Genomic DNA, 27,245 nt, shown 5'->3' on the forward strand with positions numbered 1-27,245 from the left:
TGACTAAAATACCAGCTTTGGACCACCACTGGTCAGCCCAGGTTTCAGAACTAGCTCGTCACTTACGCTGTTAAAAAGACAGGTACGAAAAAATGGGAAGGTAGAACAGAGCAGGTCGTTTATCTGTACATGGGGTCACCAGCTCACGTGTGAATTAATAATTAAGGCAGAGCCTTGATATGGTATCACCTAAAAGGCAAATAATTATGACACGGGCTTTGCATGGCTCAGAATAAAAGTTTAAACTGAGAGTCAAAACAAGAATTATCTTTTTAAGATCCATTTACATTACATCTCCCACCTCATTTTCACAATGGGGTAGCAGTTTTTAAGTTAGAATAAATACGTCAAAAATGTAACACAGGCAGAAAGGCAGAAAGATGATTCTAATGAAGAAATAATAGTCCCTCAATTATTGTGTTTGGGAGAAAAAGATGATTTATTGAACTTTCTCCGTGCAGGATTGTATATATTTGATTATTTTATAACAAAAATTCCCATGAAATGTTTTTTTCTAGGATGATCAATCTTACTTTTTCTCTTGATAGCACTATAATTTTTGACAAGATCATGTTCTAAATACTCATAAAAGTCATGTCACGGGAAGGAAAATGAATTCTGTTCTAGAATTAAACAAAAAGTAAGAAATCAAGAAGTCAAAGAGAATAGGAGAAGATCACTCGTAGGCAGAGACATTTACTTTATATTTCCTAGAATTAGCACAGGGGAACTCTTTTTCTGAATAACTCATGCATATCAATTTTCATAACCTACCAGCTACACCTGAATTCTGTAGTCACTTATCAGGCAAATATTTGGCACTTTTTGGTGAGCATAAAGCATGTGTGTGTTTGTGTGTGTATGTGTGTGTGTGTTTGTATCTATCTATATTTCTCCAATAAAGATTTCATGCTTCCAGTAAAGATTTTCATAAAAACATCACTCAGGTATATTAAGTTTTTCTTTATGAAAAGTTAGCTGAGATTTGACTTATTATACTCACAGCACTAAACATTTTAATAATGAAATCTAGAAATAGCATGAATATTACAATAGGTGTATGTCTATATATACATGCATATAAATATTTATGTACATATATAAGAATATATATATATGTATATATTAAAATACATAAACAAAGGCAAATCTGGTGGAAAAAACAATGATGAAAATATAAATAAGCAACAGATATTTTGTAAGAATAATTTAAGGCTTACCTACCTATTCTTCTTTCTGAAACTGTAACACTGTAGTATGTAACATTCTGGCCATGGTATTATGTATATAGGAAATCAATGAATTATTACCTCTATATTTAGGTATGGTTGAAAATTCTTAAAGTAAAAGGTTATACAAAAAGTCATAATTTGTAATTTGTGAATCTATAAGAGGGATCAGCCAACCATGGGCCTAATCTGGAACGCCCATTCTATTCCATGGCTGCTCTCATGCTACATCAGAATGGAAGTAATTGTTACAGGAACTGTTTGGTCTATAAGGCCCACATTATTTACTATCTGGTCCTTTACAGAAAGAGACTTCTAATTTGTAACATGGATATGATACATTTAAGTATGACATTTGTCAAAGAAGCTGTTAACAAAGATTTTGTTAAGGAGCAATGCTAAGATTCCTGAGTGATGGTTACTGAGAACCCCAACATTATACACTTAGCACTTCCTAGAGATGAAAATTAAAAACGCCTTTCTCTATATAAAGTATGGGCAAAAATTTGTCTTATTTACACACACAAGCACACACAAATCAACATCTTTTAATTTTAAAATAATATTCTAAAGCTCTTTATAAGTCAGCTCATTAGGACACTTTGCTTATTTTTTATATCCAAAGATTAAACTGTTAGAAACACAATTCTCCTCTTATTCTCTCTTTTCATTCACAAAGAAAATTTACCCCCAAATATCAAAAAAGAACTTTAGATCTGAAATAAAGGGGAAAATCATAATCATACTGTTTCCCTAGGCCATTTTTCTACTACTTACTAATACCTCTCTTGCCGAAAAAAAGTAGAGGATGTCTTTTGCAAGGGCAAAGGGGAATGGAATTCCATTTTCATTATGAAAGGCTTATGGCTAGACAGATGATCTGTGCTGAAATGCCACTGTGGCTCTACCAAAAACCTTTGGACTGAACTGTAAAATCATGATCATCTTAGCAATTCAAGTGAACTGAAGAAAGAAAAATAACTAAATCTGCTCACTGTCCAATATTTCAGGGTGGAAAGGATCTACTTCAGACATTTTATTCATGTAGATTTAAAACCAACAGACCAAAAAATAGGTACTGTGATGTCTATGTAATAATTTTGTTTCCCAAGGTTTTCTAGTTTACTTTGGTAGGATCAAGGGTGCATAGTGGGGAAAATAAAAGAAAAAAAGAAAAAGGTTTTATCTAGGATCCAACATTTTAAACCACAATAAAAACACAAAATTGAATTAGATTGAATTAGATTATAAAATCTGCCTCCTCTCCATGAAAGTTATTTTATGTGTCCAATTAAACTCTGGATATCATCATCATTATTTTTTTTAATTGCACTAATGCTCTTTTCCTTTTAGTAAAAGTGAGTTGGTCAAATTAAATATTTTCCTGACTTTACCTGACTGGCATAGTATATGAAGTCATGTTCTTTAACCTGAGAAGTTCGAGTTGGTTTTTATGAACATTAACTTGGATAGGGCTTACTTCTTTAAAAGTAATGAATACTGTTAACTCTAAAACTAATTACTAATTTACATATATGAACTATCAAATAGTTTCTCTTTAGCCCTGTTCCAGAATTTCAGTGAATTTCATGTTTGATCAGAGAAATAACTACATAATAATGGCTGAAGCTATAGTTAACTGCCTTCCACTACAGTTAATCTTATGATTTATTGGATGTAATTTTTAGAATGTATCTTTTACTCTACAGAATGTAAAAACTCCAACCTTGTCCACAATAATCTTTACATATGTATATGGATACACATTTTTCAAGCAGGCTAAAACTAATTACTACTGCAGGTTAAAAAGGTGAATTGAAGCTAATTAGTGCTAAGTGATGTGAGTACTTCATACCGGATCTAGAATAATTAAAACACTATTCCAAACTTATAATAATAAATCATAAATGCACCACTGTACAAAGCACATTACTTTAATTACACGTGATGACTTTCCTATGATTATTTTTATAAAATAACATAAAAATAAATTCTAATACAATGAAAAACCCAGTTCAATATAATCTGATTATTGATGCTACATAATGATCTAGACAGCATTTGAGAAACAGTCCTAATGAGTTAATTAAAAAAAAAAAGAAAATTTTAGAATAGGTTCACAAAGTCAAGTCAAGACAAGGAGCTGTGTGCATTGTCTAGTCTAACTCCATATCAGACAACTATGAGCTAATTCTTGCACCTGAAGAAGAACTAAGGTTTTCCGAGCAACTAAAGACAGCATTACTGGACACTGTCCATCAGTGAAAAATATTTATATTTATGCTATCATCTTTCAAATCAAAATCACCACTTTGAGGATCATTGTCTGGACATCAAGCTAGTCATCTAATACATGACTTAGATACTTAAGAGTCTATTAGAAGAGATCCTGTTTTCAGGATTTTGATTTTTATTTAATCGTGACAAAACATTTCTACACAAATACTATTAAAATCTAGGTTGTTTTAGCATTTTTGAAACACTAATTATATTTGCACTTAGTATTCCTTCTAACAGAAAATTTTTCTTTTCCTGTACAATTTGATTTCCTACAATGAAAGCATCCATGCAAGTCTGGAATATTTATGTTTACACGCAATATGATTGGCAGCTCTATAATTATGATCAGCTCCTTGGACCACAGTTTCTATGGCAACAGTCTCACTGTCCATTCTTACCTGCTTTCTGGTCATCCACTGTATTGAGTTTAGTCTCGTCAGCTACTGTTAAAAGGTAAATGTATATTGGTTAGCACAGTTAGTCCCCACAGCCCAACATGCTTCAACCATTCCCGGATCTTTTCAGTTAGGTGATCATTCTTAGGTAATATTTCATGCAAATAATATGAAACATCAAGCAAACATTCATAATCAAAAAAGGGGGGGGGAAGCAGTGTCTCCATGCAAAATGCCAGTCATTTCATTTCACAGACACGTGTGTTATTTATAAGTTAGCATATCATAATTAGCCAAGGCAATTCATCGCCAAATTTTTCTTTTATGCATGTGATAAATTAATGCTTTTAGTCTTGAAGTACAAACAGCCACCAGAGAACAGCATAAATAAGTTACAGTTGATTAACAAAGGTTCTGTAAATCATTTGATCGGTTTATAGATATAATTAATTATTTTACTTGTTTGTTTGCTTTTTGGTGGATTTTGATTCAAAAAGAGACACTACCTGATTGGTGTTTGATTGAACAACTACGGTTATTTTCCTCCTCCCATTTGCTTCCAAATACTTTCTACAACAAATATTCTCTCCAATTATTACTTCAATTACATGCCTTAATTATCAACACGTAAGAGTTTCTATTATATAAACCTTAAAGAATAGGAGTGAAACAAAGATATCATGAAGTAACCAAATTCTACACATGGATTGAGATAATGGTTTCTCTCCAATACTTCTCCTTCTAGTTCAAGAATCCCACAGCCAACCAAATACTATTTCCAAAAATTGGTTTTAGACAACCAAGATGTTAAAACATTTCATCTTTTCAAATAAAGATGCAGGAATATAGCATGAGATGTGTGTGTTTGTTTCTTTTATCATCAGGAAACATATATGTTAACATATTGCACATTATGTAAACATGCCACTTATGATAAATATGGTTATCTTAAACTCAGAGAAAAACTAATTTTTGCCAAATTGCCACATTTCACATTTATTTTCTCTATTGCTTAAAGTAAACAGACATGTGTTTGGGACTATCAATTTTAATCTGAAAGCATCTAAACCTTATTTAGATAAAGATTCATGGAGATTGTACTCACTACCTAAATCCATGCTTTTTGATTTTCGCGTTTTAACGAAATCCAATTGACTGGCATCTGAAAATTGCTTTGTGCGTTTTTCTGACATACTCTGGCGTCCAAATCCTTCTCGTTGAAAAGCAAGAACTGGATCAACATCTGGACTCAAAGAGCTGGTGTGAAGAGAAAAACAAACATAAAAATATTTACTAAAAATAGAGGACATCCAACATCAGGAAAGAACATATACGCTTGTGCGTAAGAAGGTGTGCTGAAACTAACACAAATACAGTTCATTAAAAACAAAAACAAAAACAAAAAACCTGTGGCTGAATAGGAAGTGATGGGAAAATACAAAATTCTATTTACATTTAGAATAATTCTTTCTCCACATGAGTTCTCTCGCCTTCTTGATTTGCTTCAGTTTCCGCACTGTTCCCCTATACATCATTATTTCTAAGTGATTAACAAAAAGAAGGCAGATGGGGGTGCTGGGGTGGCTCTGGCAGTTAGGCGCTCGACTCTTGGTTTGGCTCAGGTCATCGTCTCACGGTCATGAGATCAAGCCCTGCACTGGGCTCTGCGCTCAGCAGGGAATCCACCTGTTCTTCTCCCTCTGATCTCCAACAATCTCCCCCCCTGCTCACACAGGCTCTCTCCCTCTAAAGTAAATAAATACAATAAAAATCTTTAAAAAAAAAAATAAGGCTGGTAGTCTTTTGGACATGGGGAGGATTGGATATTTGAGGAAGACTTTCATATATGAATACAAATACTGGCCGCAAACAATGACTGTATGAACTGCAATCAAGTAAAAATTTTAAAAAAGAGTATGGTCTTTTTTAGACAGCCTTTAGATATCCTGGTCTTCTTTGATATCCATTATCCTGTGTTTCAGAAAAGAAGGAAAAAACACCATTGTGGTATGTGGTTTCATGAGAATGCAGTTTCTCAGCAGTATTTATTCAACGAAGAAGAAACCATCTCAACACACCTTTATTAGAACCTATTCTGATTAACATGTTGTGCTGGGGACCGAAGTTAAAAAAATAAAAACAAAACCATCTCTGTTCTCTGCACGTTCCTACAGAAAAAATACTACACCAGATGCACCAAGCCAAAGCTGTGGACGCGGAGATGGGGGAATGTTTGGTATTGGAGGGAGGCGGGAATAGCGCGACTAAGCCCGGATGATATTTGATTTTGGCGACACCAACACAGTAGTTCAAACAGACATGGTGAAACCCACGGCAGATCATTGGAAACAGGACACCCCCGGAAGAGTTTTCCTAGGGGACGTGTCATGGGATGACATAGAATCACTCCTATTTGTAAAAATCTGTAAACGCTTTAAAAAAGTACTTAAGTGTTCTGAGCATAGTTTCATGCAGTAAGAATGGTTGTTCTGTGCTGGGCACACTGAGTACACACACCACTCTCCTGTGTTAGCACCCAGCCACCTCCCCATTTGGCCGGTGAGGAGAAAATGCCTCCACAGCGAGCTAAACATACTAGAAGGTGAGGGGGCCGCGTCTACCCCATCAGCTCAGTTTACAGAACTGAGTTTATAGGCTGATAGCCTGCCTTATGCTTCTGATGGAAGCAAATGTCTCTACCCTTTATGGCCGCAGATAATTACCATCCATACTGGTAAAGCAGAGAGATCTGGTTTGGATATCCATCAAAAACGTAGCTGCAGTTTACTGCGCATGAAATGATAGCTGGCTCTGAGAGAAGAGCTAAAGCAAAAATTGTAAAAAGAAAGACATCAAGGGAAATGTTTCGCCCTCAGGTTAAGTGACCTGAAATGTGTCGGGCCCACGTGTATTCATATGCTCAATAAACAGGAGAGCGGCCCCACCCGTCTGGAAAGGCCAGTGAGAGACTTCAAGGACATAATGTGAAAGCCCTTTGTAAACTGCAAACCACGGTACAAAGTAAGCTATTATCACCCCACAAAGACTGTCTGTCTCAAATAATCAACTTAATACACATTATGATAACAGACATAGATAGGGGGAATACACAGGGGAACTGCACAATCCTTCCCAATCTGTTCCACCAAGCACAGAGTGGGGCCCCCAGGATGAGACAAGGTGGGTGCCCACGACTCCAAATTCAAGAAAGCACTCACTCTCACGGTCGTGCGAGGTCAGAGTGCACACCTGGGAGTGATTCCCTGCCTGTAGTTTGTATCCTGGGCACCTGGCTTGCCTCGCCCTTGTCCTGGTCCCAGTACTGAGAAGAGAGAAGATGTATTCCATGGGCACTGGGAATTCAGCCCAGGGCAAGAACAACTTTATTTGGTAAAGTTCTATGTTATGTCCAAATAAACATTCTTTTCTCTGCATTCTATATTACATCTTTCCATCTTTAATATGCCACCTTTTTTTCCATGAAATTTTGACTACATTTTTGAGACCTTTGGGGCTCCTTCACATACTACTATGCCTGCATACTGTGTATGTATGTATCTGTGCATGTATGTGTGTATGCATGTGTGTGTGCATTGTGTATGTATGTGTGCGTGCATGTGTGTGCGTATATGTATGTGTGTGCATGTATGTGTGTGTGTGCATGTACGCGTGTGCGTGTGTATATGCATGTATGGATGTGTGCATGCATGTGTGTATGTGTGTGTATGCATGTGTGTGCATGTGTGTGTGCGTGTGTGTGTATGCATGTATTTACAGCCACAGCTTGCAGTATGCACATAATTATGTACTGTTTAGACATATTTCTTAAATTTATATATGCTTGAGTATTATATATATGTAGTAGTATTCAGATACCACTATGCTTACTACATTATTCTTGTAGTTTCCACATACACCCCAATTGGAAAAGACAGTCCTAGAAGTGAAAACTAAAAACCCATATGATAAGAACTATGATCCAATTTTGCAACAGCGTACTCTATATATTTTCAGTAAGAATAATTCTTTCATCTGTTGAAAGCTGATCCCTTCAATCATTCTACTCCTGAAATACATTCTTAATAGAAATTTGGTAAGGGCCTTTTCAAATAAATATTGTTGGTGCCAATGTTATCTGAAAACCACATACTGGCATATTTTTTAAACTGATCTCATATCCTTGGAATTATGTTGCCACTAAGATTAGAATCTGCTGTTTTGCCTTGTTTCTTCTTAAAAACATTGCTGATATTCCCTAAATCAATTAACGGATTGAAAAAAGTATATCCTATTCGTTAACAAAAGTTCAGCCACTTGACGTATTCACCTTCCACGATGGCTCAGTGAACTGTAAACATACACAATTTAAAATGTCAAATGAGTTTGTGAGCTAATAAGAGTCTTAAAATAACTAAATACTCTTAAACCATGACATACTTAATTCTTCCCTATCAATATACCCATTAAACTAATTTCAGACACAATAAACAGTATACTAGAATACTTAACAAGTTCGATTGCAAAACTGACAGCTGATTCTTTCAAGAATGTAACCATATCCTGACCCTCAATGTTATTAAAATTCCAGTTATTAATCCTGTCTTATTGCCCTTTTGTTTTCATAACATTTTCATCAAGGATTAGGGAGATATTGTCAGGCTGGAAAAGCTTACAGTTTCTGCTGTGATTCAGAACAGCTGCCATTCTTGTTTGGATAACCCTTCATTCATATTCCTTCCCCTGCTCCACGTCCCCCACAGCAAAATCACACAAGTACTCCCCATTTTATCAATGCCCTTAGGGAAATTAATGCCACAATCAATTTCTGCTAGTTCCTTATTTATTTTCACCAATACAGTGCGTTAGAAGGCCCCAAACAGATCTATTCCTATGGCCACCTTCACAATCCTCACCACCGTGGAAATTCGAGGGCTTTTGTCCCCAAGTTGAATACTGCCAATAACTAACCCTTACTTTCCCTGTTGCTGCTTTCACTCTCCAAAACAGATACAAACTGCAGCAGTGAATGGAACAGCATCTGTGGATTTCAAATGAGATTTTACTTTATATTGTGGTTTCCCCTTCTATGTTGAGCCAAAAACCTCATTCACGGATACGCTATTATCATGCAAGCTGGAGTATAGCTCCTTTTTAAATCCTGTATTTTCAGGAAGAGAATTTTTTTTTTTTCTTGAAGAAAGAAAGACAAGACAAGACAGAGACAGACTTTTCAAGGATCCAAACAAACAGGTGAGACTATTCCAAGAGAACATCTGCAGAATTCCCAGGTACATGTGCTGGATGTTCATGTGGTTTTGTAAGGAGTGGGGGAAGGGGACTGGGGAGAGGGTGACTTTGCTAAAATCACCTCTAAAAAATGTTAACACAAATCAACAATGATCCCCCAGACCCCTCTGATCTAATACCAACTGTTGACACAAGTCTGGGTAAGAGTAGAGAAGAGAAATGGGTAAGTGGTGAAGAACAATGCTGTAACATTTAAGTATTATTTTGCTGATGTATTCATGGAACACCCCCAGAGAAACGGCAATAAGAAAATTCTGGTATAATGCTTGCAGCTTATGCTAATTTTTACATCAACCTCACAAGGTCATCCCTGGGAGGTATTTGCCTTTCGGGTTATGGATGTGTATAATTACAAGGCACGCAAATTAAGGCACACATCCACACTCACGGGCCACGCATCGGCTCAATAATATCAAATGCTTTCTTCTGTTTTGGAAGATTCGGGAGAAAGAAACGGCATTAGACTGCCCCAAAAGTCACAATGTTAGAAGCAAGAGGGAAGGGTTACAGCACTCTAAAAAAACAACCCTTTAAAAAGTCTCCTCACTTGGGGCGGCTGGGTGGCTCAGTGGGTTTAAAGCCTCTGCCTTCGGCTCAGGTCATGATCTCAGGGTCCTGGGATCGAGCCCCACATTGGGCTCTCTGCTCAGCAGGGAGTCTGCTTCCCCTTCTCTCTCTGCCGGCCTCTCTGTCTACTTGTGATCTCTGTCAAATAAATAAATTAAAAAAAAAAAAAGTCTCCTCCCACTCCTACAGCACAGCAGCTATTAATTTGACCAAAGTCATCTAATGGTTACAAACTTTCAGCCACCTCAGAGATTTTGCTTAGAACTGATTTAATGAAAAAGCAATTCATCAAATTAAAACAGATCTAAAATAACCAACAGCGGAACTTCAGAAACGAACAGGTCTTTTTGGTGAGTGGAAGCTCTGTCACAGAGCTGGCTGAGTTAGTCAGTACAGCTCTGGACACGCTAAAACAATGGGGCAAGTTTATGGGGTGGAGGGGAATCTTTTATTAAAAGAGTGATAATTAAGAGTATTAAGACCATGGAAACAGAACACGGCCATAAAACAAAATTGATTAACTGTGCTTAATGATAGACCATTTAAACATAAAATGAAGGTGATTGCAATTAAGTAATGTTTTCCAAGCCTGGAGTGCAGTCTTACCAGTCTGCTGAATCACTGATTGCAGCCTTCGCCCACGTGCCAGCGTCCGTTGTCATGAAGCCCACGTCATCGTGGGAGCTGGAAGATGACTGGTCAGACAGATGTGGGGGAAGCACTGGCAGCCTGTCATCTTCTATAATGACAGTGTCATCCTGGGGCATGTTCACCGTGGGGGACAGCTGGTATTTACCTGCCCAGTGGAAAGAAAAGTAAGAGAAATTCTAGATCTCAATCTAAGGGCTACGCATATAGCTATACGAATGACAATATTAGAAAAAGGCTAAATTTCCAAATGTCTGCTCAACCTGGTGGAACAAAACAGAAGGAAGGAAATTTATTTTTTCACAAATAAATGGCCAGTGGAGGCCTCGAGTCTGCTCCCTTCTCTGACTCGGCAGCTCTGTAGCTCTTGGCACAGAGTTTAATTTCACTGGATTCAGGTTTCCTAAATCCACAGATGATCTCCAGAACGTCTTCTAATGTGAAAATGTGACACAGATTCTAGGTTGTGGAAGTCCTTTGAAAAATTTTACCAGGAAATTTATAGGGAAGCCCTGCAGACTTACATCAATCACTCCCGTTCTCATTCGCTGGGCACATACCACGTAGCAAGGATGGAAGAAAGACTTAAACCTCTGCCCCCAAACAGCCCACACCCTGAGAAAGAGCCCGGCATACAAACAGGGATAACGGAATGGTGGTGTGAAGGATGCGCTAAAAGGACTATGGCCTTCACTAGGGCTGGTAATTGCCTGGGCAGCTGGAGGCAGAGGACGCCAGGGATCTTCACAAAAGTTAACCTCACAGTTGGGCTCTGAATGAGGAATGTGATCTTTTCTGCTAGGAGAAATGATGACATTGACTTAACGCATTGGCAACAACATCATCAAATTCATGAAGGAGAAAGGCTCCCGGTACACTAAGGGGGCACTTCAAAGATGAGTACATGCAGAGTCGAGGCCTCACGGGGAGATGGCAGGAGTGATCTGAAATGATAGGATCTCACTGCCCAAAGGATTTCAGGCCAAGATAGTGGGGTCTGTATATTTTTATTTATTCAATTCGGATGTAACGTTCTTGCTAAGGACAGACTCCAAACTGTCTCTACTGATGAGTTTTTTGGGGAAATCTGCTCAGGCATGTGGATCAGCATGACAGATGTATTTTTTGGGACAAAATGAAGATTCAAGCCCTCAATCACTAAAGATAAAGCTTCTTTATCTTTGATGAGGCATCTTCCTCCCCAAAACATCCACAGTTCTGGCTTCCTCCTCAAATCTCATGCCATACTTCTGGGTAAGACCTCGCTGGACAAGCCTTTGGCGCAAGTGGACCCATCAAGAGAGTTCATACTCACAGAAACACACATCAGGGTACGATGACTGCCTCTCCCAACAGGACAAGAATTGACAATTTCCCCATCACCTTACAGCAGGATAGGCCAAGTCTCATTTGAAGTCCAATATTCCAATCTGGTAAGCCAGCTCTACTGGCTCCTACCCAACTGAAACGGACTGCTGTCCTTTCCCAACACTGGCACCATTTTACACTTTACACAGGGTGCTCTTTCCCTTTATTATGAGCCACTTTTTAAAATAGCACCACAGCAACATGTGGAGAGATTTTAACATTTTAACATCAGGCTTAAGATCTAATTTTTAAAACAAACATTCATAAGAATGTGCAAATGATGACTTTTTATTTTAACACGATTTTGGCAATTATGGGATGGCATATATAGGCTTGAAGGATTTTTAAAACACATATTATTCTAGACGTTCAACAAAGGAACAAAAATTAAGTTGATATGTATCTTTTCAGGACAACCCACAGAAGAGGATGTGCTAGACGTTTCAAACGCATTCATTATTTAGCACCAACTACTTTATTATAGAAATACTCTATGTTTACTGAAACAGCAACATAGCATTTTATCAAGAAAAACACTCTATTTTGATTTGAAATGCACTCATTTTGACAAACTGTGAAAACTAGCAACTTTTTATGAATGCTCATGATTATAAAGCAAATCAAATTTAACATAATCGTTTCTTTCTCCTGAATTCAAATTATTCATTTACTACTACTTGAGTTTTAGGACTTCAACACAGAAAGAAAAAAATCTGTCTAAAAAATTATCATTCATAAATAAAGTTGGGCATCCTAGGACGATCACCAGAAGAAATATTCCCTTCTCAAGACAGACTTTTTTGCCTAAAAAGTGTATAGAATGACAAAACCAGAGTTATCCCTGACAGCTCGCCACTGACAAGGCACGTGTCACAGCATTAAATGCCAAGTCCTCACAAAGGCAAAATTTACTGGAAGGAAAAATTACAATATAATTATAGTGCACTCCCTTTTAAACACAAAAACTAAAACTCTTGGGTTTACACAATATATTCTGGGAGACAGCCTAATAAGCAATATGGAACACTGAATGGTTCTTCATATGACAATCCTTTTATAATATGCTGTGTTGAGTAGAAATATTGTACCTTAAGTGATCCAAAATTTTATACATAAATGGTAAGAAATTTTCCTAATAATAAGAAAACAATTTAGCTTTTTTCCTCTCACAAATGATTCTAGGGGCTAATATTTCAAAAGATTTGAGAATTCACATTTTTTATGAGCTTCCCAACTTCTTAACATACTCGCCAAGAGTTAGTTTTTGATTCTGGATGCAGGAATATATTGGGAACGATGGACAACTAAATTATTTCACTCCAAGTTCTACCAACTCCACCTAGACAATACCTCTTAATGATGTATGTACATCATAAACATGAAACCTTCCAAGGGTGATCTGAGAAGCCTTTGATCTGTTGTTTGATGGATAAATATTCCTTCTAACTAAAATTTAAACCAATCAATATCTTACAGAGGAGTGAAACAATGGATACAAAATGATTGTTTACTAAACATTTATTAATTGGTACATTTACACAGAAGACAATACCATTCATGACACTAGAAACAGATGAAAACTTTTCCAGTGATTTGACTCACAATAAAAATAACCTTAATGTTCCATTTCTCAATGTTGAATTTCTAACAAGATAAAAATATGCTGAGCACAAATATTTATTAAACTCACCACAAATGTATGACTATAAAAACTACTGAGGTTAAACTCTAAAACGAATATACCAGATTTTGGTCTTACTTTAAACAGAAAATTTCTTCAGATTAAAATTTGGAAAAAAAAAAAAATTAAGGTTCCATGACTCCAAGTGTCAACTTGAGATATATTTTAGTGAACATGTTGGTTAAATTAACCATGCCTGTTATTATTTAAAGATTATTATAGTTAAGGCAGTCCAGCAATTTAGGAGACTTTTTTTTAAGTCTTTTAACATGAAGTGATCCTAGGCTGGATCTCTAGAGATTTCTTTTTAATGAATATCCAGGATTAAAAGCCCTGATTAGTGGCAGGTAAGCCCACACAGAAGACATTAGCAGAAATCTTGCCTTGGTCACAACTCTGGCTGATCTGAACAAAAGCTAGGGAGACCAATCCAGGTTGAAGTAATGTGGGACTCATGAATCGGGAGAAAACACACCCTCACTGGTTCACGAACACAGAAACCTTGTGACTTCAGACTTGTCACTGAATTTCTCTGGTCCCTAATTCCTCTGAACATGAAATAATTCAGCTGGAGTAGATGATTTCTAAGGCTGTTTTGAGATGAGCTGTTCTAATCTTCAGAACACAGTGGCCGCCAGAATGGAACAGCTTCTGGAGACTGTCTAATGCTTTTTGCTTAAAGATATGGATAAATTAATATTAATCAAGAACGGTCATCACTAGTCCTCATTGTGTGGTCTAACTATGCCCTAGAGAGGGCTACTTTTAGAAAAAGGAAATAACCAAAAACAACATAAAACAAAAAAATCACCATGGGATCTTGTGTCGGTGGTCCTTTATCTGTTAAGTGGGAGAATGCAGCGGATGACCCCGACCCCTGCCAAGTTTTCCATCTCTTCCTTTTTTGATTTATTTTTTAGAAGCTTCTCTCTTGAGATATGTTTCCACAGAAATGAGTTAGAGAGCCTCAAAGCTCCTTTTGGTCTAGAGTCTCACATGATGATTTTTCTAGGTAAAAATTCACCCTGTTTGCATACAATCAGTCATTTCTTAATCAGCTGGAATTTCAATACAAAGCTCTATCTGAATCAAAGCAGATCATAAAGTAAATATCATCACCTCCACTAGTGTCTACATATGAACTATTCTAAATGCAGAAGACAATCCGTAACCAAACAAGATCTACCTGAGAGATTTCTGTGCAAATCAGATACATACTAGTGCTACTGATTTAGGTTAACAGAAATTCAGTGCTCTACTATCTGATATTTGGTAACCTGTTCTGGTATTTTGTTGTAAGCTAACATCCCTTGCAGGACCTGGAAACGGACTTAGCAAACTAATTGTTTCTTAGGGCCACTGATAATGCTGATGAAGACTGAGTTCTCAAATTTGTTAAAACTCAAGACAGATCAGGTTAAGCATACACATTTCTCAGGGCAAAACTATAGAGGATCCCTAGTTGGCAGTAGAATATGTAAAAAACGATGTAAAGAAAATATCCAAATTGTTCAACATTAACTTGGCCTACCAACAAAGGGTAAAGAGTTTTTCACCCCCCACCCAAAAGGCAGGCACAATACATCACAAAGATCACAAAGCACAGAGCTGGGAGGGAAGCTGCTGCCCCAGGAAGGCATCGGGAGCCTTAAAAGTCCATTACATCTCCACAGGAGGGAAGGAAGAACAACAGCAACACCAACAGAAGTGGCCTAATGAAGCCACAGCTAACAAAATCAGGGCACCAGACTATGAAGAAAATGAAGGAATCCTCAACCCCTTATAGACAGCACTTCGAAAGGTCACTAGGTGAATTTTGGGGTTTTTGGTTTTTTTAGTTTTAGTTTCTCAGCCTTCCTCTGAAGCATCAGGGATTGGAGGCAGGACGCAGGTTACAGGAACTGGTGGACCAATGGTCTGATTCAGTATGGCAAGTCCTACGTTCCTATAATAAAGGGGAACAGCGTATCACTTTGTATGCACACAGATCCAGGGACACATGCACTCTCTCTCTCAAGGGGTCTGAATTTTCATTAATGAAAAAAGTCTTTAACAAAGATAAATTTCACACCAAAACCAAGAAAGTATGGGAAATGCAACGCCAGTGAAGAGAACGATCATTAAGAAGTGAAGATTAGTGTGCTGATCTCTGAGAACTGTGTACCTCCTAACAGGTGCACAATGGTTTCAGCATCCTTCCCCTACTTCTATTTATGCCAAGCAGGCCAAAAAAAAAAAAAAAAAGAAAAGAAAAAAAAGAAAATTATCGACAAAATCAAACCAAGGGTTGGCAGGTCTAAGTCCTATGTGCAACAAAATAAGGAACTGAGAATTTAGCAACTTTTCCAAACTAGAAAGCTAGAAGGACCAAAGGAAGACCAGAAAATTCTACTAGTCATTTTTATGTGTTTTTCCTGTCATGCCCAGGAGAGAGTTCTTTTTAAGCAAAGATTGTGTCTCACTCATTTTTGTATCTACAGCAAAGTTTGTACACAAACGTCCTGTCAATAGAAAGTTGTCCACAAATGTCCACTGATGAAGGAAATAAATTCCTGTCCCAATGAAGCTTCGCAATAGAGACTTGAATTGTATTAAATCTTCATTAAATGTTTCAAAATGGCATTAAATTCAGGGTTTTACTTTCGAGCCTTGCGAAACACACCAGCAATAAAAGTGTTTTATGTCAGGTGCTGTTTTAATCAAAACAGCTTCTTATGCTTTAAATTTGAAAACTCTCACAAGTTAATCCCAAGATGAGCAACTCAGTCAATCCAACCACTCCTGTGGCAAAGCAAGTCTTTATTAACTGGATCTGTTAGGAGAGAGCTGCATGGCTACGGAGCTCGTGCTAATAACCTCATTACCCACTGGGGGCCAAGCAGACAGTATGGTGCTGAATCCAAACAAAGGATGCAAAACACCAGCTTCCAGATTTTAAAATGAGAGTTTTGAAAAAGTAGAGATGCAACTTAAAAACGGTAACATCTTACTGAGTACAAGCCAAATCAATGTGAATATTTCGCCTACCTGCAAATGTGGGGAGATGCATTCGTTCCTCTCCCTACACACAGCGCTGCTGTGACTTTGAAACCTCCTTGTCATAAACCACTGAATTTTGACTTTCCTAAAACATGGCTTCACTTCTACTCTCAAATAAGCTAAACACATCTTGATCACTGACTGAATTTCCATGTGACCCCTTCCTTTCCCCCCCCAGCCCCCCACATGTTACAGGATCTAAAATTCACTTAACAAGATCAATGTATTGATTCAGTCTCTCCACTATTAACACTTCCTGGATGATTATAATGAACCTGCTCTTTCTCCTCTTAAAAACACGGACCTGCCTTACATTAAGATTACATTAATAACCTTCCAGTGAACCAGGAAAGCAGAAAAATAAGATGTGATAAACAGAGTTTTACCTGACTCACCCATTATCCTGCTGAGGGCAGCATTTCTCGTGGGGGATTCATCAAGCCCCTCGATCCCACTGTAGAGGGAATGGGAAATTCTTCGTTCTCGATCATCCAATACCGTTTCAATGGGCAGCTCGGGTCCAGAGGGGCTCCCAGGTGACTTCAGCTATGGAGAAAAGGAGGCAAGGGAAAGTCAGTCCTGGAGGCCCACGAGCAGCATGGGGGAATTATAACAACTTGCCCAAGGCCTGCATCCAACTGGGTACCAAATGAACTAGAACTTTTCACCCTGTACCAAAATAATTTGTGATGACAGCTCTGCCTAATGACCAACTTTCTCTGCCACTTTACACTGGGCCTCCCATGAAGTTCTGTCAGATTGCAGCCATTGGAGGAAAAATATGTATATTAAAAGCTTTTTTTTTTTTAACTTATTTTGCTGCTTATTTTTTCAATTTGACTGTTAGTATCTGCTGAAGTCAATTTAAGTTATGGTTTAATTCGGAATTCTTTATGAGCTGTTGCTCTGCATAAAGCGTGCTTTATCAGAATGGAAGCCGGAACTGAGCTATACTTTTTGTATCTATAATAAGCAGATATACCTCACAAGCGCTGGTAGAATTACTACCTACTCTATAAGACCTAAAGACCATTTGTAAGCTCAGGTGTCTTGAACAATTCACTGAGTCTATATTTCTTCTGCTAGAAATTAGAAAAAAAACCATCCTATTCTCTTACTGCAATCTTAAGATAGTGAGTACCTGAGAAAACCACTTTAATAGTACACAAACAATATAGAAGTAAAGACCAAATATTCTAATGAAGCAAATATGTGTTGGTCACAAACATATATGATCTAAAAAAATAAGCAAAGAAAATGGGTCAATTTCCATCACCATGATTAAAACAGTATGTGGCATTCTTTAAAACAGCTGTGCCTCATAGGTCAGATTCTTCACAAAAATAATAGGAATAAGGAATGTTCATAAGGCCTTGAAACAAATCAGCTTCGAGGAGGAACAAAGCACACTTAACAGCAATCCTCCAAATGTGGGCTCTGAGGTTAACCCCATAGACTAATATCTTATGACGCTCAGCCAGAGACAAAAAGGGCTTGGCAGGGAGGGCTGGGCTGGTGGTGGGGGGACTCTGGGGGGAGGCAGCACAGCACCGCCAAGTGGGAGAGAGGACCGCACATCCCAAACAGAGCAAACCACAATGGCTCCGGCTCCTTCATTGGAACAAATTATTATTTCTGTTAGAAGCTATCATCTGTTTAATATAAATGAGATATTTAATGAAGTTCCGAATTGTAGACTTATCTCTCCCAGTTTGATAAGCACTGGGGAGATTTAATGCATTGAAGGGTCAACACAATTACAATTGGAGGCACGTCAAACTGCAGGAGAATAATAAACTCACAGCGCTAGTGAATTAGACTCAATAAGGTTTAAATTGTGAAATGAGGATTTGTTTTATTAGTTTTTTTTTTAATTGCTGATTACAACTGACAGCTTCACAGAAAAGTAAATTAAATATTCAAGGTCTCTGATGTAAAAAATAAAAGGACATTTTCTGAAAAAATACTATGCCTCAATTCCTAAGTACTTTGGGGAGGTAAAAACAAAAACAAACAAAAGCAATACCCTATGTCTTTAAGAACAAGTATGTCTGAAAAAATTTTAAATGAGCACATACACTGAAGAAACTTGCAATCCAGATCTCTAAACGAGACCTACTTCCTGTACAATTTATTTTATAAGACAAACAATGCATCCTCACATTTGCTTAACAGATTACATTTAATTGAACTGCAGAACTGCAATTTTCTAGATGATAAAATCCTTATAAAGCTATTCATGAGAAATCCCTAAATAGTCTAAAAGGCTATTTTAGAATTTTAGAAAATCGAATAAAAATTCCATAAAAAAAAAAAAAAAAAAAGCAGATGCAGGCTTTCTAGAGAAAAAAACAGTAAGGTGCCTATTCAGAAAGAACCTCACACTTGAACGTTTTCATGGGAATGTCTACACCTCCCTTACCTCCCTAACCATGTCTAATTTACATCTCAAAAGACAGATTTAAATGAAGACATCAGTAGCCTACTACATAAATATTTAACAGAAGATACAATGCCTTTTAATTTCTTAAAAAAAAAAACAAACCTGATTGGGGTGCACAGTTTTGTTTTAAATCTATTGATGATTTTTTGTTGTTGTTGCAAGAAAAGGAGTTTAAGAATAAGAAACGTGCCACGGGGCACTATGGTGGTACAGGCAAGAGACAGAATGAGGGGGTCCTGGAAAGAGGCCCAGGGTAGTCTGCAACCTAGCTCGTCCCAGGTCCTGTAAGTCTCCTTACATAAAAACCTGCTCCAAGTCAAAGTTAATTAGAAGAAGATACTAAAATAAAAGAATCACAATTTTTACTTTGTGGCTTGTTGCCTGAGGTGCAAAAAGTGTTCTTCAGTCTAACTTAATTTAGTTAGTTTACTAACTAGTTAGTTAATTTACTCCTCCTCCAGGGAGGAGTAATTATGCTCAGGCCCCCCTCAGCTCCACCTCTGGAAAAACAGGAAAGCTTTTCCACCTGTTAGAAAAAAATTAGCTCTCAGTTGTACTGGGTACCAGTCTTTTCTAAAGTAATACAGAAATGTATATCACAGGTCCCCAAACATCTGATACTCCTTGACCTGGCCACGTCTTTCACTTTGTAGTGGTCACTGCCCTCACAAAATAATAAGCTATGTGAATAAGATTCATGTGAATCAGTTCTTTATCATAACATTATCTACAAAGGTATAAAATTGGGAATTACCCCAATACTGGAAAACAATGTTAAATGTAGTTCATACTTAGAAAAGATATTCAAACGATCCTATGTTGCTTTTATAATCAGAAAGTAACAAATGATATATAATAACAAAGAAACTGGATTCCATCCAATCAATATGCTTTCCATTATATACTTGATTACTTTTCTTAGGAAGAGTTAAAATGTTGGCTTCTTTTAAAAAAACTAATATATTTTCTGCAGCGTTTAGCAAATTCTCATGTTGTTGTAAGTAAGCATGAGTGGGTCAAATGATGTCTTTAATATAGAGAAATTGTATCCCACCATCTCAACATTAACATCAAAAACCTGGCACAGATGTGGCCCTGATCTCCACAGCAAATTACAGACTGGCTTCTGGTTAGTAACTGTCACAATCTAATTATTCGAAATTTCAATATTTATGGGCTTATTCTATTTTATCCCCAATACCTGGCAGGTACTAGGTGACTAAAGGTATGAATAAATTAATTTCCAACTGAATGACTCAGATTTTCCTCAAAATGGTTTGGAGATCTTATACACACTAGGCCACTGGAAGCAGGCCTCAAGCTGAGAGCACAGCACAGTACATAGCCTAGATTACAATGATATCTTGTGGAAAGCACTAACATCCAAAGGACGGGTAGAAACGAAACAATGAATAAAAAGACAGGCTTGAGTTTTGAAGAGTGGTCCTAGTGTTCGGGTCAGTTTCAGGTTCTGCTGTCAGGCAGGACAACACTTCATCTCCTTCGATCCCGCCCCCTCACCACCCCCCGTGGGCTACACCAAGGATCAGAGAGGTACTGGAACCTCCCCAAGTCACTCTACCTATGGCAGACCCAAAATGTAACAGACTGTCTGATGCTAAAACCCATGCTTTTATTGTATGCTACTTCCTAACACAATCAGAATATAAACTGCCTGAACAACACAATCACGGCCAATTAGGCGCACTCGCATGTGTAAGAGGAATGGGCACCTTGCTTCTAAATTACTTTGCCACTACCCTGGCCTTGCAGCCATTAAGCAAATCATTCGACCTCTCCACATTTATTTCTTAATACATAAAGTGAAGAGAATCATAAATGATACCTTAGGCCCCTTCCTATTCTCATATAGCTTTCTAATTCTAAGAGGATTAAACTTCAGAGACTCATTTTAAAGTAGTCCCTGATGACTAAATCCTTCAGTATGGGGTCTAAGACAAGGCTCACCCGGCCACATTCTCTACTTGTACTAAGACGAGGCTTTACGTGTCTAACACAGATACAATGAGATAACTGCCAGCTGTGTTAAAGTGCTGTAATTTCTACAAACGTTAATTTCCTTGGAACATCTACAATCAGCATAATTGTCATACACAGGTTATTTTCAATCCTCAAGGAACAATGTCAAGTATTTACTCCCGTTCCCTCTACTCTCCTTCAAAGTCCTCAACAAAAGTTTTCTTTGTGATGGTAACCAACATTCCTGCCTCTTGCTTTATGTGTTATATCCAATGGAAAAGACTTATGAAGTTTTTCTCCAAAAAAGTTAATCTATCGGTCAGGAGCACAAAACAAGGGGAAGCCATTTCTCTCTCTCTCTTTTTTTCCCCCCTAAAGAAACAATTATTGTCAATGAGATGTTTTTAAATGTACTTAACAATAAAGGTAAGGAAAGCAAAGGAAATCCAGAATCACTGCCAAAATATTAGTTTGGTTACCATGCCTGATGGTTTTGTTTTGTTTTTAGAACTTCAGTTTCTTTAATATAACTATGTTATCTTTTCTTTTAAAAACATCAGCCTCCCTAGGATTATTTCCCTAGTCATTCCTTTCATGTTTAGGTGACAGCTCTGGGTTGGACATCAAGTGATGGAGAGGTAGGAACACAGCAGATGGACAAGGTCCCAGCCATCTCAGAATTCACAGTTCCCACGAAAGAAAACTAAAAAGAAAAACCAGGACAAGATGACTGCTGCTAGATGAAGGTAAGTAGTGGGACTATGGAATACTCTGGTGAGAGAAACAAACTAAAAGCTGAAAGCGGTCTTTGTGAGGGCAAGGAGCAGAATGGGCTCATGGGGCAAATCCAGAGGCGACAGAGAAATTGCAAGCAGTGCAGAGGAGCTCACGCTGGCCGCACGGGACAGGCTGGAGGGGCACAGACGCCAGCTTCTGCATGGCCCAGGGGCCCACGGGATGGAGACTGACGCCCATCCCGGAGAGGATGGAAACCTCCTGAAGGGATTTCAGCCAGGAATGACATGAACAAAGTGTTGTGAGCAAAAACCTGCCTTCCTGCAGGGTGAGGACGGACTAGAGCAGCCAATCCTGTGGGACAAGGTGGTGCCACAGCAAGGGGATGGCGTAAAGTGGCTCAAGGAGAGAGAGGTTCTGGAGGCAGAGGCTACCAAACTAGGGAAGGCATTGGAGATGTCAAGAGTGAACTCACATCTCCAGCTTCTAAACCACAGAGTGGCAGTGGAGGTTTGTGAGGAGGAGGCAAGACCAGGGTGGATGAAGAACTCAGGGAGAACTGGTTTTGAAGGAAAAGCATAAACGAAGTCTTAGGCACCTTGTGACAAACGAGGGAGTATCTGGAACCAGAACAGAATTCTAGGCTGGAGACGGGTTTGTGGGACTGGTCCTAACATCGGGGGTACCTGAAGACCTCCCAAGGAGCATGCACAGGGTACAGGCCCCAGTCCAGGGAGAGCTCTGAGGCACACTCACAGTAACAGAGCAGACAGAAATAAAGGAACCTCAAAGGAGAGAGAAGAGCCAGAGTGAAGTAGGAGAAATATGAGGAGAGCAGGTAAGAAGAGCTGCAAGATGGCTGCTTCCAAGATTCCTGAAAGGCCAAGCGAAAGACACTGAGAAACATCTTCCAGAGAATGTCTCAAATGTGCTGTAGAGTGAAATGCTGGGTAAGGTGACGATACCTACTGTGGAGAGTTGACAAATAATTTTTGGGAAAAAAAAATTAAGATCATATACAGCACTTCCTACATAAAAGAAAAGGGCACAAAGAGATGTGACAAAGTACAAACCATTTTCCTTCTGCAAATTCTCATCTCCTCTGGTTTGAAATTACATATGCAAACCCCTGATTTAAAGATGAGTTAGTAAAATATAGTTTTGTGATATTGTCAAAGGCCGGACTCTGGCTGACTAATAGACCCAGAAGGAGGGAACCCAAGCACATTATTTTGGCTTGAGGTTCATTCATGACAAGACACCGTATGCTTGTATCAATATTTACTGTAACATAATTTACACATACTCTCTCGTAATTCAGGGAGCCGCTTTTCCAAAGGTAATATATAAGTACAACAGCAGCAAAATCATGTCTTACGCCTTATGGGAAGCTGAACTGAGCTCTTCTGTCTTCATATAATTCTTTAGTTAAACCCTGTCAGTACAAAAGGCTTCTCGGTAGTATTACAAAGAAAGCACAGCACTCGTGATATGATTTTTTTTTTATATAATTGTTTTATAAGCTTATATTCTCCTAAGAAACAGTAATAACCAGCAATGTATGAAAATGATACCATAAGGAATATTGAATATTAAAGTCTATTACTGTCTATTGCAGCTGTTCCCTTACTTAAATCATTTCATTCACATAAATTCATATGAAGAAGTAAATGAGACACAGAGATATTTCAGTGGGATTCCAATTTCATGTGTTTTACAGGACAACAGGGAATAAAATCAGTGCTTTTATCAAAACATTTTCAGGCTGGTACAGGTTTGCTTTGCTACTGTTCAGGGAGTAATAGGGACTCATCCGAATCACAGGAAAGCATGTCTAGATTCAGGACGCTGGTCTTTAGTGTACACTTCTTAATGTTTTAAGTGCCCCCAGAACATCCCATGCTTTTCTGTGAAAGAAAAGTTTGAGAAGGCGTTTAGTAATTTTATTTTTAAAGAGACTGAGAATATGACATATTCTCCAGTAGAATACAAGTTTTGCAAGAGAAGGAGCCCCATCTGTTTTTATTCACTGCCATATCCCAAGGATCCAACACATTTCTTGAATATAGTAGATGCTCAATAAACATGTGCCAAACAAATACCATCCTACGAATGTGACATTATTCAGTTTTAGAGAAAGACCTACTAAAGAACATGTACTTGTGAACTTTGGAGATTTTTAAACTAGCACTTTACAGGACTTATATTAGAAAGGTCAGTTAATAATTTTTGGCAATGAATAAAAACTCTACTGTTCAAGAAAACCATTCCAGTAGCCTACTCTGAGGAAATCAGCATTTATATTTATCTTATGAAAATGAGTTCTTTTATGTCCCAGTGTTCTCCATTCTGAGATTTTTAGTTAAGGTTACACTGTTCTCGTATTGCTATGGAAATTAATGCATTAATTATTGTTAACAAGTTCTCCATTTGAAAAATAGTAAAGAATAAGTCAATAATCAATAACCTTTCCCAAATTGGTCACGTGTAGATTGACCACCCAACTTTCACTGCAAAACATGAATGCCCTACAGGATGGCATGAGTGATGAACACAATCTGAAAGCTCGCTTTATATATATAACATAGATTTTTTAAATTAAGAAAAACACTTAAACGATTTAGATATAATTTTCAGTTTGTATGATTTCCTAGTCATTTCCTTGTAGCTGATTTGAAAATGTGGGGAGTTGAGCATTGATTAAAAACAAAAACAAACTCTACATTTTTAACAAGCTTTGCTCTCTAAATTCTCAGCTCCCACCTATTTCATATAGACGGCACATAATTTATAACAGATCTATGAACCTGCTTTTTTTTTTTTCAAGTTCTAACATTATCAAATCAATATAGAATTCCTTTTAAATTTTTAAATACCCCACTGTGCCAGAAAGTATGTTTCCACTTACTGTTTTTTAAAACTTGGGAAAAGAGATGATCACAACCTTCAGGAGAGGCTACTCTTGCAACTCTCTGCTAATGATGCACTGCTGCAAATATTTAGAACCCGCCACAGCCTCATGCAATAGTTATCTCTCACAAAGCACGCCATCAAGAGGAAAATACCCCACCCCACAGTGAAGGAGAAAGGGGACATAGGGCACAAGAGGGGAGACTTGAACTTTTGACAATGTGACAAGAGAAACAGACTCTGGCTGTTTCAAGGCATCCCATTTTAAAGAAACAAATGAACAAGCAATTGTTTCACTGTTTCTCTGTCCCAGGTACAACACTACTGAACAGAAGAGAAACTGTTGGTTCCCAGAAGGAAAGTGTGTTCCTGTTTGCAAGAAGAGAACCCAGCTAAAGGTGCTTCTAAGATTTCCAGTGTTATCTGCTGAGTTGGCCATAAAAATACTCATGCGCACTTAGGAATTCTTTGAGCATAGAACTAAAAGAACAAATCGCAGTCCACAGTCAGACAATAAGAAGAGCAAAGATAATTTTATAATATTTGGAAGGAAAGTGCCAGGGCCTGCCATTCTTTGTCCATTAGGACAAAAACTTAGTCTTATTACAATTTCAAATGGAACTGTCTTGTTTTTATTTCCTACACTTTACCTCATTGCACTTGCTTATTCGCCTCGCCACAATGAGCTGGATCATTCCTCGCTTGTTCCCTTCGGTGGACATAGACCTTCTGAGGGTTTCCATGGCGTCTTGGTTTGTCTTGCCCAACAGGGATTCCCCATTCACTGCTATCAGTTGATCATTCACCCGAAGCCTTCCATCCTGGGAAGAAAACAGGTAAAAATAAGTGCTATTAAATAGTCTGTTATGAAAGAAGCTTCTTTCTCTTTAGTTTAAATAAAATAAAATAAAATAAAAACAAGGGGAAAGAAAGAAGGCTTTAATCCTAAAGGATTATGCCCAATTGAACAGGAGCACAATAATGTCTGAACAGCCATGGCAGCCTGTGTCTATTTCAATCATTTATACATTTGTAAATCAAGTCATTATCATAATCTGTTTACCAAAATAGCATACTAATTTAAAGGACACAAAGTGATTACTTTCTTGCTTCCAGAGACACCCATAGAGGTTATTTAGAACCCAAGACAAGAACAAGCTCAAGGCTGTGACACAATTACAGAGAAGTGCCCCCTTGACAAACAGGCAGGAAACTTGCTCTTCACTGGCCAACAGGCTAAGTGACCCACAGGCAGGGGAGAGCGGAAAGACGTGCCTTCCCGTAGAGCAGCTCTGTGCCCAGAACCTGAACTAAGTCTGCATGGATTATCTTCTTTCAACTGCAAGGACTAAGGTTTATAAAAATACGAGACCAAAAAAATGGGGACTCGAAGCTATGGATTCCATCCCGAAATGGGAAATCACGGAGATTTCCATTCGCTTGCTCACGAATGGGGTATTATGAGGAAAAACAAAAGGTGTTACAGGGTAAGCACGCCACCCTGGCACAAGGTCTCTTTGGAGCTGAAGGCAACCAAGATCCGGCAGATGCAGGAGGAGCTCTTTGCTCCCCGCCCAGCTGGCTGAAGAGAGAGTTCTTCTTACAAAGATGGCCCCTCACCTGTCCCTAACCAGAAAGAGAACCACCCTCACCACCAGAGACAGGGATGGCACGGAGGTAAGTCAGCGACGGAACAGACCAGACACAAGAAACCTGACTGACCGTCAGCTTCTGCCGTCTCTTTACCACACCTGACCTCACCGAGAAGCCCAAACCTCCTTTTTGCTTTTTTCTCTAGTTACTGCTCCACAACTTACTGCCCTTTGCTAAAACGGTATCTAAGCTTCTGAGTTTTCTTTAGCTTTTCTTTCTTTTCTGTAGAGCCCCTGTACCTGGAAAATTTTAAATATTAATGTCAATAAAATTTGTAAACATGTTCTGTTCATCTGGTCTTTTGCCAGTTTAATTCACAGATGTGTACCCCTATACACACACACACACACACACACACACACACACACACACGGTGTATATGTTCCCAAGACAGGAATAGGGTAGTAATGAACTATTTTTGTTAATGGGCATAAGCTGATTAAAGTTAACATTTGCTTACTTTAGACGCCGCTCCTCCATTAATAATGGACTTGACGAAGATTCCCAAATCCGCATGGTTCTCTTTTGACCGGTTACCTTTGACACTGACACCAAGACCGGCTGATCCTGAATCGTTAAGTGGAACTTCAAATGTCAGAAATTCCCTGGTGCCGTCAGGTGTGAGAACAATATCCTCATCTTCTCCTTTCTAATAGGAAACAAAATTGCACGGCATGTTATATTCCAATGTTCCTTTCTCACAGCTATTTTTAAAGACTGCTAATGAGCAATGTTTAATCCTAACAGGCACAGTATTTCCACCAAAGTTCCGTGACAAGATCCACGATAATAGTGCATCTGCACCCCCTCCAGATGACTCCTGGAACCAGCTGCTAATATTTTTATGTGGCACTTGTTTCAATATTGAAACAAACTCAAACCAGATTCTGAGAAATGTAGGGAAAAGTACAGCTGAAGACTGAAGACACGTGGACTCCTAGAGTTTAGTGTGGTTTTTTTTTGGGGGGCGGGGGGATCTGTTTATATATCCTAAACCACAGGAGAAAAAC

The 27,245-nt window shown here is 38.2% G+C and overlaps 1 protein-coding gene across 14 annotated transcripts in view; it reads right to left on the reverse strand.

Moving 5' to 3' along the window:
* Positions 1-27,245, reverse strand: part of PARD3 (par-3 family cell polarity regulator) — a 653,831-nt gene that overhangs the window by 215,652 nt on the left and 410,934 nt on the right. For 3 of the 14 annotated variants that reach the window (XM_059404381.1, XM_059404388.1, XM_059404377.1), the window contains 6 exons: positions 26,696-26,884; positions 25,233-25,403; positions 16,901-17,060; positions 10,385-10,574; positions 5,010-5,161; positions 3,908-3,952 (listed from right to left, as the gene is read on the reverse strand). In XM_059404381.1, the coding sequence (XP_059260364.1) occupies positions 3,908-3,952; positions 5,010-5,161; positions 10,385-10,574; positions 16,901-17,060; positions 25,233-25,403; positions 26,696-26,884 (907 nt within the window). The remainder of the gene's footprint in view (positions 1-3,907; positions 3,953-5,009; positions 5,162-10,384; positions 10,575-16,900; positions 17,061-25,232; positions 25,404-26,695; positions 26,885-27,245) is intronic. The other 11 variants (XM_059404392.1, XM_059404389.1, XM_059404384.1 and 8 more) reach the window with 8 other exon arrangements.

Source organism: Mustela nigripes, chromosome 6, assembly GCF_022355385.1.
Source record: "Mustela nigripes isolate SB6536 chromosome 6, MUSNIG.SB6536, whole genome shotgun sequence".
Taxonomy (NCBI): domain Eukaryota; kingdom Metazoa; phylum Chordata; class Mammalia; order Carnivora; family Mustelidae; genus Mustela; species Mustela nigripes.